Source organism: Astatotilapia calliptera, chromosome 15 (genome assembly GCF_964374335.1).
Source record: "Astatotilapia calliptera chromosome 15, fAstCal68.1, whole genome shotgun sequence".
In the NCBI taxonomy this organism is placed as follows: Eukaryota; Metazoa; Chordata; class Actinopteri; order Cichliformes; family Cichlidae; genus Astatotilapia; species Astatotilapia calliptera.
The window spans coordinates 19,817,821-19,830,550 of NC_137436.1; the positions used below are offsets into that span (position 1 = coordinate 19,817,821).

At 41.2% G+C, this 12,730-nt stretch overlaps 1 protein-coding gene across 2 annotated transcripts in view; it reads right to left on the reverse strand.

Moving 5' to 3' along the window:
• Positions 1 to 12,193, reverse strand: part of trim67 (tripartite motif containing 67) — a 64,720-nt gene extending 52,527 nt beyond the window's left edge. For both annotated transcript variants that reach the window (XM_026193986.2, XM_026193985.2), the window contains exon 1: positions 11,190 to 12,193. In XM_026193986.2, coding sequence (XP_026049771.2) covers positions 11,190 to 12,158 — 969 coding nt within the window. In that variant the 5' untranslated portion in view covers positions 12,159 to 12,193. The remainder of the gene's footprint in view (positions 1 to 11,189) is intronic.
• Between the last annotated feature and the right edge of the window lie 537 nt (positions 12,194 to 12,730).

Below are 12,730 nucleotides of genomic sequence, written 5' to 3' on the forward strand. Positions count from 1 at the left end.
CAATATGCTTTTATTCTTTCCTAGTGACTCATTTCTGAACTGTGTCACAATTCTGAAGTTATTCAGTCTGAAGCTTCTCAATATTAAACCAGGCACTGATGAGGTTTCCAGATGCGAGGGTCATCACAAACTCCCACCGACACAAACACGAGTCAGTTATATTCTCAGATATTATGCTGATGTATGGATGATGCAGCAGACCTGCAATGTAATACAACATATTGCAGATGTTCCAGAGGAGAAAGTGTTTGTGGTTGCACAGACCAACTGTTTGCATTGTCAATCATGGTGATATCAGTGGTGTTACTACAGCAGAATAAATCTACATCATCATTTGCAGTTGGCCACGCACCCACTGCTCCTCTGATTTTGTCACTACACACTGTGTAATGCTAAAGTACAATTTTAAGCAGCTTTAAGATCTCCAGTGCCTATTTGTGCTTACTTACAGTTGGCATATGCACCACCAGCCTCAGAAAAGCCAAAGAGTAAAACTACAAAAGCAAAAAAGGTCTAAAAAGCATTCTGAAAATAAGCTTAGCAGCTGGAAGCCAAACAAACCACCAAACATTTGGCAGTGGTTCAGATCTCACCCCCTTGGTCAGGAATTAGCAGTAGAAGTGAAAAATGTTCCACTTTCATTTTTTTTTAATGTTTCTGCTGACATTTTTTATTTCTTTTGATGTGTCTTAAATTCTGGCTTTTGGAAACCTTTCAAACTTCCCCCATCACACTGGCACTGTCCATACTTTCTTCACTTTGCGGGAAAATAAGACAGTAAGTCTAGCAAACAATGATCTCCTCAATCATTTCAGGCTAGAGAGAAAATTCAAATGATTCCTGAAAGATAAGAATAAACATTTGATTAAGGTTACTGTGCAGCTGTTTCCCCACCAACCCTTTTTAGCTGCTTACTGTACGTTACCTGAACCTGAAGCTGAACATCCTTATAACAAAAGAAAGATTTGAGGAGGCACAGACTGGTCCACTCTCTTCTCATCAGAAATGGAGACAGGGTAGAATCTGTCTCCACCTTCAGGTTTCTGGGCACCCACATCTCCACCAGTCTCACCGGGACCCACAACACCAACATCCTGGTAAAGAGGTCCAGGATCCTCTTTACCTGAACCTGAAGCTGAACATCCTTATAACAAAAGAAAGATTTGAGGAGGCACAGACTGGTCCACTCTCTTCTCATCAGAAATGGAGACAGGGTAGAATCTGTCTCCACCTTCAGGTTTCTGGGCACCCACATCTCCACCAGTCTCACCGGGACCCACAACACCAACATCCTGGTAAAGAGGTCCAGGATCCTCTTTACCTGAACCTGAAGCTGAACATCCTTATAACAAAAGAAAGATTTGAGGAGGCACAGACTGGTCCACTCTCTTCTCATCAGAAATGGAGACAGGGTAGAATCTGTCTCCACCTTCAGGTTTCTGGGCACCCACATCTCCACCAGTCTCACCGGGACCCACAACACCAACATCCTGGTAAAGAGGTCCAGGATCCTGGATCAGAAGCTGCTGCTGGCATTCAACTTCTCCTCAGTGGAGAGTTTACTCTCCTACAGCCTGGGTGTTTGGTACACAGGGGCCACAACTGAGAACAGTTCCTGTCCACTGTCTCAGGAAAACCAGGGACATCTCAGGTGACCCCTCGCACCCGTCCACCACCGTTTGACCCGCCTCTGCTCGGCGTCGCAGGTCAATCAGGTCCCACACCTCCAGACTCACTAACAGCTTCTTCCCCTGGGCCACTCGGACTGTCAAACACTGTCCCCCCACACCCTACCCCTGCCCACCCACCTCACCAATCTAAGCCATGGTCTGAGTAACCCTCATAACTCCGGCCACTCATACACAGACTCTATTCAGACCGAGTCTTTTCTTTGCACAACTTCCAGCTTGTTCTCTAATGTGTGCCTTTCTCTTGATTGCATATATTTCTCCTGTTTGCTATTTATTGCTGTCTACTATTCATAGTTTATTCCGGTACAGTTGGTGTGGAACACCCACAATTTTGTTGTACATGTACAATGAGAATAAAGGTCTATTCTAGTCTAGTCTAGTCATGCTTTTAAAACTAAATAAAACAATCTTGACTGGTCCGTTGATCCATCCATCCACCCCGACATCCCTCTGTTGAGGGCTTTGCTGCTCTAGAGCAGTCACCTTACTTCCTCTTTTGCTCCCTGCAACAATTATTGGGTAAAAGGTTTTTTTTATTTATGAACATGAATGTCAGATGCTTGAGAGAACAGATTCTGTTCTCATCAACTGCTACTTAAAAACAGTCATTTGTTCATGAATCAGCCAGCACTTATTCTTTTTTTAACCTTAAAAATGGAAGTTGCAATCACTGAAAAACGTTTTGGTGAATAATGTGTTCAGAACAGCTTTTCTATTTTTAATACGATTTAAAAAGCTAAAGGTTTAAATCCATGTGTGTGAAGGCAGCGGTTTGATAAAATTGGGCTGTAAACAATAACAACAACTTAAGACCGAACGCTTTTTTTTTCTGACATATTCAGCAGATGATGACAGAAACATACATTTTAATGAAATTAATGCAGTGCAAAAACATAATCTTAAAAATGTAAAGCAGCATAATTGCAAACAGTATAACTGACTAAACAATAACAGAATACTGTTTCACCTTCTAAAGCTTCACACTTGAGATCTAAAAGGTTTTAAACAAGTCCCAGTAGCATGCCATTTAAAATAAAAATCCAGTGAACTGTAAGGGGAGGCAGATTTTTTTAACTGCTCACAATGCCAAGGGAGCGATGAAATCTCAGTTGTACATAAAGAGCCCACATCAATTACACCGATATTTTCCAAGAGACTCCCTGTGCATTGAAGAAGACATCTTAACATCTCAAGAACAATGAAGTTATTGTGATAAGAACTTCCTTGCCAGCATAGAGAAAGAAGCAAGCCCACACTAGAGGAAAAATGCAGCTACAGATGAGGCAGACAAGCAAAATACCATTTTGTTTAAGTACCTGACAGACACACTAATCCATACAGTCGTTTTGTAATTTCTAAAAGACAGTAAAAGATGGCAGACTGTCCAGACTGCAGCTGATAAGCTGGGAATGCTGCGAAGCAACAATCAAACACTGAAAAGCAAACTATATGATTTACAGTGTAAATCCAACTCTTTGCAACCCTGTCTCTACTAAATTATTATATCTAACCTTTCTGCACATGCAGAGCATGCACTAACATGGGCAGTTTATCCAAATGTTAAGTCTATACAACCATGTCCTGCTTGTATAGACTACTTGTGTCCTGCTTCATACATGGATATATCCAACCATAACTGAGGAAAGACAATACTGTAGATTTGTGCTTTGGAGCAATCACCTAGCAAAATGCTGAGGTTGGCAAGATTGCAAATTACATAGATCTAATTAGTAATATCTCTTATAAATCCAGTATAAATGCTGAGAGGCATCTTTTAATGAATGCATCGTGTAGGAATCCCCGCAAACTCTTGCTCTTCTTTCCTCCTGAAGATATTTAAAGTTACGCTAAAGCTACATAAATATCACTTTGAAGTTGAGGAAATATTACAGTTGTTGTAGAGATATTTGAGCCACCTTTTGGCTTTCACTTTAATGCAAATTTACATTGCTTTTAGTGTTTGAAAAGCCCTTTTGCACCCAGGAGTGATTTGTATGAGAGGATAAAGCCTTAAGCTATGAGCTTGCAGCTTAGCCACATCCATAAACTATACAGACGTAAGACATAACAGCTAATTAGTACCAAGTTACACATCAAGAAAATAGGATTTTACTGATCATCGTGGATTTTTTGAGTATCTGAAAATACTCAAAAAGGGGACAACACAACAAACGTGGTCAAGAAATCCAGTTCATTGACTTTAATTAACTGAGGTGAATTTTAGCAGACATCTGTTTTTTGGGGGGGTTTTTTACCGCTGCTTGACTCGGCACACCTGTCAGTCAAAGCACTCATGCCCCTAAGCCTTAACAAAAACCCGAGTGAGTGAGTTTAAAAGCATTCACCAATCATACAGGCTGCAAACATGCTTTTTCTCTGATTCGCCTTTGGAGTATTTGTAAACGAAGCCATTAGAGAAATCAGTTAAAGAAGGCTACAATATAAAATCGCATCATTTTATGGCATCAATATCTATAAAACCTGCCATATCACTAAACTCTCACATGCCAAAAACTAAACATCATACCTTGTAGAATTATTGCTGTAATTACTTATACACATAGCAGTGTAGCTCTTAAATGTGAAGTAAATACTCAACATACTTTAAATTCAGACACGGAGTCAGTGTAATTGCAGTTTTTATTCCTTACAAAGAATATTATGTGGAATAGACACAAAAACATAGATTTTTTTATCACCTTTTAAAATGTAAAATGATCTCCAGACAACACTGCAAGGCTAAAACTTACACACAACAAAAGAACCACTAAGCCTGCATTTCTGTTATTTTTTATATAATTAACCCCAGCACCCGAGCTGCTCTTTACTGGACTCAGCTAGGTCACAGTTACGCGTAAAAACCCACACATACACACACACACATATGAGCATGCATGAGTGTGTTTTCTGCTTGAATGATGAGAGGAAACTGGATCAGTGTGTCTTCCCTGCATTCCCTCAGCTAAAGTTCATCCGCTTCACTTATGCATATTTATGCTTTCTGAATGCGTGTCAATATGTGTGTGAGTATGTAGCAGTGGGATAGTCACCCCCTGAGGCTGCTGCTTGATGTACTTACTGTTTGATTTACAACAAACACAATCATGATCCAATAATTGTTTTTCTTGGCTTCCTCTCTACACGATAAACTGCGGGATTTATGAAAGCTTTAAATGCATATATGCTGCAAACACATAAAAAATGTAGCTGCGCTATGAATACTAAAGCAAAAAGCACAAATCCAAACGTTCACCCCCCTAAGGAATTTGGTCATGTGACATAGAGTTACTCACAATTTACAACTCATCCATCCAACCTTAATCATTTCAGCTATTCTGTTCATTGTATTTTTGCCTAAGACACATCTGTGCAACTACAAATGACACATATAAACTGACAGGCAGTCCATCTGTATTTAGCTTCGGTTGCACTGGACTAGCAAGGGGGGTCTTTAAACCCCAGTGGAGCAGGATTATTGATCCAAAAAGCAATCCTATCATCTGACTAGTTTAGGTTTACTAGTTAGAAAATGAATGACTTTTTCTTTTTGCAGTTTAGAAAAATGTATACATGTATGTTGTATATTCCGTTCCACCATATCCCTGGAGATCCGGTGACTGTGGAGGCTATTTGAGTTCAGTGAACTCACTGTCATCTTCACTTTGAGATGATCTGACCTTTGCGACATGTTGCATTATCCTGCTGGAAGCAGCTAACAGAAAATGGACACGCAGTGGTCATAAAGTGCTGGACCATGGTTAGCAGAGATACTCAGCTCAGCTCTGCAGTTTAAACGATGTTCAGTTGGTACTTAGGGGCCCAAATTGTGCCAAGAAAATATCCCTCACACCACTGCACCACCTGCACCAGCCTGAACCACTGATGCAAGGTAGGATGGATTCAGGATGGATTGCTTTCATGCTGTTCACACCAAATTCTGACCATACTAGTCAAATGCTGCAGCAGAAATCGAGACTTATCATTCCAGGAAACGTTCCTTCCATGTTGGAGGGTTAGCACTGCTCCAGAAGGTAAATCACAGAACAACTCAAAACTTGCTATTATTAGTGGTTTATGACTAGTTTCTAAAAGATCAGTGCATTATTATATATCAGTCCATCCATTCGCTTCCGCTTGTCCTTTTCAGGGTCACGGGGGGTGCTGGAGCCTATCCCAGCTGTCATAGGGCGAGAGGCAGGGTACACCGCTAACACATAGGGACAGACAACCATTCACACCTATGGGCAATTTAGATTTTTCAATTAACCTATGCCCACTAAGTGCAAGTCTTTGGACTGAGTACCCGGGGAGAACCCACACAAACACGGGGAGAACATGCAATCTCCACACAGAAAGACCCTGATGGTGGAATTGAACTCAGGACCTTCTTGCTGTGAGGCAATAGTGCTAACCACCGTACCACCATGCCACTGTGCTGCCCACATTATTATATAATACATTTATAATACGTTTAATATTCAGCTTTTAAATTTGGCAAGTACAAAATTGGTTGCATGATCGCCTCAGTTGTTTTTTGTTCAATATCATGTAAGCCACTGCAGACAGACTTGCATGCAAAGCACGACACTTCAGTTAATCGATCAATTTGTCTACAACAGACGGCTAATTTCCTCAGGAAAGCTCTCTTTTTTTTCATAACGCCCACTGTCCTTATGGTGCACAGAAAGAGAAACCATGTGAATAAGAAGAAGACCGGAAAGAGAAAGAGATGAAGGATGGTAGGAAGCAGGATGGCAACCAGATCAAGATATGCCCACTGAAACAAAACAGATGAGGAGGAAAAATTATGCCAGAACAAAAGCCCACTCTACGGTACTGACCTCACTGAGCGACACTTCAACACTCAACAGCCATTTCAGGTCTGCAACAAAGACGCACAAGACGCTGCTTGTTCCCTGCTCACGTGTGGACCGAGAGAGAGGACGACAGCCAGTCATCGATCTCCTTCAACGTGAAGGACACCGTATTAACTAAGTGGTGGCCATCTCTTATTCATACGCCGCTCGTCACTTATCGACACCCCCTCTCACTCCCGTAGTCTGATGGGATTTTCACGGTTTATTTATGGGATAGGACGATAGAGAGAAAGATGGAGGAAGGACGAGACGAGGTAGGGGAAGGTAAATGAGGGGGAGGGGAGAGTGTAAATAAGATACAGAGATGAAGAGGTAAAGTGAGGGATACAGGAGAAGGTGAGAGATGAGTGAAAGCCAAGAAGAGGCGAAGAGATGTGTGGCGGATAAATGATGAATGGAATGTCTGGAGGCTTCAAATCACATAAAAAACACAAGAGGCAGACTGAGAGATTAGTCCCAATGACCCACTTAGCAGGAGAGAGGCAAAAATGGCTTTTAGTTTACACAAATGAAATCGGAGTGCGAGGATGAAATGTTCTATTACTAACAGAAAGCAAGCTGAAATCTAAAAGGAGACACGGGCTGGATAAACATTCAACGCGTTATGGGCCTTTAAAAGTAGCTAAAACATTTTCTTAAAACTCCTTTACTTCCAGACCCTGAGGCCTTTTTTTTACCATAATGATAATTATCATAATGGTGATAACTATAAGACTAAACATTTTGACTCACGTATTAACAAATCCAACATTTCTTCAAAAACAATTAAAAAAAATAATGACGATACATGAACTATAACAGACAGCACTATCGTTTAGAGTTTACAAAGTCACGTCACCGCGTAGCCCGAGAGGAATGAACCTGAGTCGACCTCAACCCTGGATTTTGAAATTAATGAAAAATGTCATTAGGAAATGAAATAATCATAAATCAGTTTAATCATCCATTAATGAAACCAGCAGGCGGGTTTGTTCCTCCTTTTTTTTGGCAGGCAGGGATGAATTTGGATAAGGAACAGTGTTGTAGGTTTTTAGCCAAACCTTGTCCCTTCTGATTGTAGAATGAATGAAAGTTTTACTCACATAAGATGAAGACGACTATCCAAATTATTACAAGCCAAGTTCAATGTCCTCCACTGCATTTTTCACTAACAAGAAGTTCTGAATTACTGCAAACATGATCTGTTTGAATCACATTCGGACCCTAATGTCTAGGAGGAAAATGTGATGCAAAAGTCTAAAATTGTCTATTTTTTTTCTTAAGTTTCAAAACTTTAGATTTACATGCAAAACCAAATTTGGTTTACTGTCTAACTGCATCAGTTTTTTGGATTAGAATCAGTTTTACCACGTTCATAAAGAAATATGATAAGACCTCCACTAAGTTAACGAGAAACCATTGATCGATAATACTCCATGTTGCCTTAAGTCCACAGGCTAAAGAGGGAAAACTCACCACCATCACTTGAGATCTGGCGATGGCACCACTGGGTGTTTGTAGCAATGCTGAGCAGAGGTTTGAGAAGGTTGCTGGATGAGGATTTGGTGCAAAGCCATGCACTGTTTATTTGCAGTTTGTACATAAGAAATTGCTCAATTTTTCTGATACAGTTACAAATATTTGCAGAAACTAAGGTTAAGATAACAAACATTGTAATCTCAGTCTGCTTTCTGTATCCTGCCTTACAAATCCAACAATCCCTGATGGATTGCTGTACAGCAAAGCAGGGTTTTTACACTATAGAGGAATTGTTCTCCTCCCCGAAAAAAACAAAATTCAAAAAACGTTTTAGCCAAAGCCAAAGAAAAATCACCAACATCCTAATCATTTAATTCCATCTATCCATCCATTTCTTTGCTTATTCAACATATTTGCTTATCAAATGGACAAAAACAACTATAAAGTAGACTTATTGCATTTACAGTACATGTTTAAAGGAAAAACACAAAATGGGTTTAGAGATTTCAAAAATAAATGTTTAGGCAGAGGTAGAGCAAGCCATTTAAATTTTTCATTTAGTCAAAACAAAAAATACTATATTAAAGACACATGTAGACACCATGCCACACATTTTGAAGCTTGAAGTTTGTTATTTTGGTTTTCAGTTCAGTTCTTTTTTATTTCAAACATATACATTCACCAACATTTCATAAAATCATTCCATACAGTTGTTTGAAAAGGAGTAGGCAGAAGTATATACTTATTTAGCCCTACCCCCTCGGGTTTACATCCTCATCATCTAAATTTGAACAACAAAAATGTATACAATGCCTTCTACTTAGAACATAACATCTCAAAAAAATATTTTCACATGTTCAACTAAAACTATATTTAGATTTGCTAATTTGCAGAAGAAAATAAACATGAGTTTGTCTGCTGTCTTGGGTTAATTGCATTTTCTTCATTCTTATACTTATTTAATATTTCATTTTTGAGTTTTCAGAGACTTGTTTATATGGATCTATCTGAGAAATTGAGAATACAACATGCTGCAAGCCTGTTGCACACTACATCACATCCTGCTTTACTCTTTTTCTCAAAAAATTGATTAGAATTTACAAAATGATCACCGTGTGGTATTAAATAAGGCTTAAAACTACCGACTGAGACCGTAAAATTATCAGGAAAATTAAAAACTAGTTCACGGATGACATAAAAAAGGGACTATTTTTTACACAATTAGACTTTCAAGAACATCCACCGGAGTTTCCCCTTGCTGGCCATCAAAAAGAATACAGGTTAACGATATTTCCACATTGACCTCACCGTTCAGAGCTGAATTTTCCATTCCTCTTTTATACACTTCTCAAAAAATGAAAGAAATTGGTTTTAATCTGAGTATAGCATCAAGTCAGTTAAACGTCTGGAATATTGATCTGATCGAGTAGCAGAGAGGGTTGCTAATCATTTTTGGTGTTATGAAATTATCACTAGGTGTGGGGCAACAAGGAGACAGCCCGCCAACCCACCTCCTCATCATTTCTGATTTTTTCTTCACTAGTTTTTCATTTGGTTAGAGTCAGTGTCACATGAGGCAGGTTAATCATGAGCAAAGGTCTGGAGAAGCCATGGAAACAATACGCTTGTTCATTGTTCAGCGTGACCAGTTTGGTGGTGGGTCAGTGATTTTCTGTGGCTTATAGAGATATTAGGAATAAAATTGTTGGACCCATTGTCAGACCCTAGACTGTGGGTGTAGTGGGTCCTGGGTTCTTACCTGTGCATGACAATGCCTCATGTGAAAATATGGAGGCAGATGCTGGAGAATTAAGGCACTGATACCACTGACTCACCCCCACACTCCCCTGACCTAAATCCAACAGAACACCTCTGGGATGCCTCCCAGATCTGGTATGAGATCCCCCAGGACACCATCCATTGTCTCATTGGGAGCATGCCCTGACAAGGGTCGGGCATATATAAGCACATTGTGACAACAAACTACTGCATCTGAGTACCAAGTTTTGAAAAATGGACTAACCTTAATTTTTACACTTTGATTTCTGAGGTGTTTTTGAATTCAGTCCTCTGTAGGTTGATAAATTGAATTTCCACCAAATGACGTGGCATCCTTGCAATCATAACACTCTGTCCAGTCCATATCATTAGAGATACCCAGCATGATATATAGTACATCATCAGCTATCGTCAGCAGTCATGTTTTCAAGAACAATTTTCAAATATACAAGTCGAGATTTTTTAAAATGTAAACATTTTCCTTCAGACTGAAGTAATTGCCTTAAATTTATTCCACATCAACAGATATGTTTTTAAAAAGTGTAGATATGCTAATTATTTACTTTATAATTCACTCTCTTGTCAGATTATAACCAGCCACAGACAGGGAAACATTTAAACTCATGACTTGAGCTTCTTCATCCCAGCGCCTGAGGAATAGCGATGACCTCCTCTGCCTACACTCACCATCCACATCATATATATATATATACATTGCAGTGCAGATGTGGGGCAGTAACGCTGTGCGACCCTTCATGTGATGACGCATGTTGCATTCACACACATACACAGTGCACACAGAAGCACACTGGGCTTTGACGCCTACAGTAATTATGTTCTGATGAATCACTGCTATTTCGTTTAGTTATTCCCACACACTCACACACACACACACTCAGCACAGGATCACACATGAGTGTTTTCTGTTTCTGTGGAAAACATGAAGTATGAAGCAGTCATTTATAGATAGATAGATAGATAGATAGATAGATAGATAGATAGATAGATAGATAGATAGATAGATAGATAGATAGATAGATAGATAGATAGATAGATAGATAGATAGATAGATAGATAGATAGATAGATAGATAGAGGAAAATGTTTGAGATGCTGATCATCAGTTCAGGGCACTTCGGGTAATGGCCTCTGGTAGCCTCTGTGTGTGTGTGTGTGTGTGTGTGTGTGTGTGTGTGTGTGTGTGTGTGTGTGTGTGTGTGTGTGTGTGTGTGTGTGTGTGTGTGAGAGAGAGAGAGAGAGAGAGAGAGAGAGAGAGAGTAATGAATCAGCTCTTTGGGATTCAATAGTCTAATTATTAGTATGAGCGCACTAACAGAACCTTACGGCCTTGACTCTGTGGATGTTGTGAGTGCGTGTCCACTCACTTTGTGTTGCTTCCACATCACGGCCAGCGGTTTGACGTCGTGCTTGGCGTGTTTTCCCTCCTCCAGACACTTCATGCACACGGGAGCCTTGCAGCTGCTGCAGTACATACTGAAGTTTTCCGCTTCGTGATCCACGCACGTCGCCGGTTTCCGCGCGGTGGCGGGCGGCTGCTGACCACCGCCGCCTCCGCTAGCCCCCGCTCCTGCCGCCTTGTTTGGCGGCGGCACCAGTCGGTGCTTGGCGAGGGGACCGCGGGACGGGTGGCATCGCTGCTGGCAGGCGTTGCAGTAGTAGACGTCGCACTGCTCGCACATCACCGCCGCGTCCACCGGGTTGCGGTCGCACAGCTGGCACTTCACCGCGTTGGAAGATGAGGAGGAGGCGCCGCGGGTCTGTTGGTACCGCGCCACGATGGCCTCCAGCAGCCGGTTCCGAGGGAAACCCCGGAGCCCCCGCTCGTCCAGAGAGACGCTCCGGTGGCACAGCGGACAGGTGAGTGTGCACTGTCGGTGGGGGATCGCAGGCGGAAACACCCGCACCCCGTTTGGAGACTTGAGCTGGCACGGCGTGTAGGAGCCGTATCCGCTGTCCGTCTCGCTGTACAGACTCATCTTGTCCATGTCCAGGTAGTCGTAGTCAGAGCTGCCCGAGGCTCGGCTCTGCACCGGGGTCTCCCCCTCCGGGGTCTGGACGGTGATGTTCCGAGCGCATCCCAGGCAGACGTTGTGGGAACACGGAAGCAGGATGGGGTCCTTGAAGAGAGACCCGCAAACGGGGCATTTCAACTCTTCCTCCATCGCTCCCGTCTGTGTCGGTGGACCGGAGAGGGGAAGCTGCTTCTCCGAGAACGCTCCAGCACCGAGTGACTGGACAGCTCCCCACACTACTTTGCGCATGCGTAAAGAGGGGCGGAGATTGTGATCTGGGTTGACTGATCGAGCTAATTTGGAGGATTTGAAACGCCACATATTTTAGATTATTATGCTTGGTAAAGAGGATCTCTGCTCCTTTTCTCAAATTACTTTGATTTGACATATTTAAGCTAACGCTTCAGTTATGTAATTCACTTCTTTCTTCTTAATTTTGTCCACAACATTGGTTTATTTTCTAAGATTACTAGATAGAAAATGATAAGAAGAAGAATTTGATTCAATCCCTGCAATTTTGTAGTCTTTCTTTCTTTCTTTCTTTCTTTCTTTCTTTCTTTCTTTCTTTCTTTCTTTCTTTCTTTCTTTGTATTTTACCAAAAAATGCAAACATTGAAATAAAAAGGGGGGGGGGGGGATCGCTCCTTAAATGTGTTATAGCTGGTAAAAACTTAAACTTTCTTCATCTGAGCTTCTTTCTGCCAGTATACAAGGACAGTAACTGCTATCATTATGTCAAATGATAATGCTGAAGCGGATCATTTATTGTGACTGCCTCTATACTCTGCATTTGTTCTGCCTGTTAGTCTGAAACAAATCAAACGTGATAGCAGAAGTACATGCAATCAATAAAAATGGATTAAACTAAGTTTAATAGGAGTTTCCATGCAGGC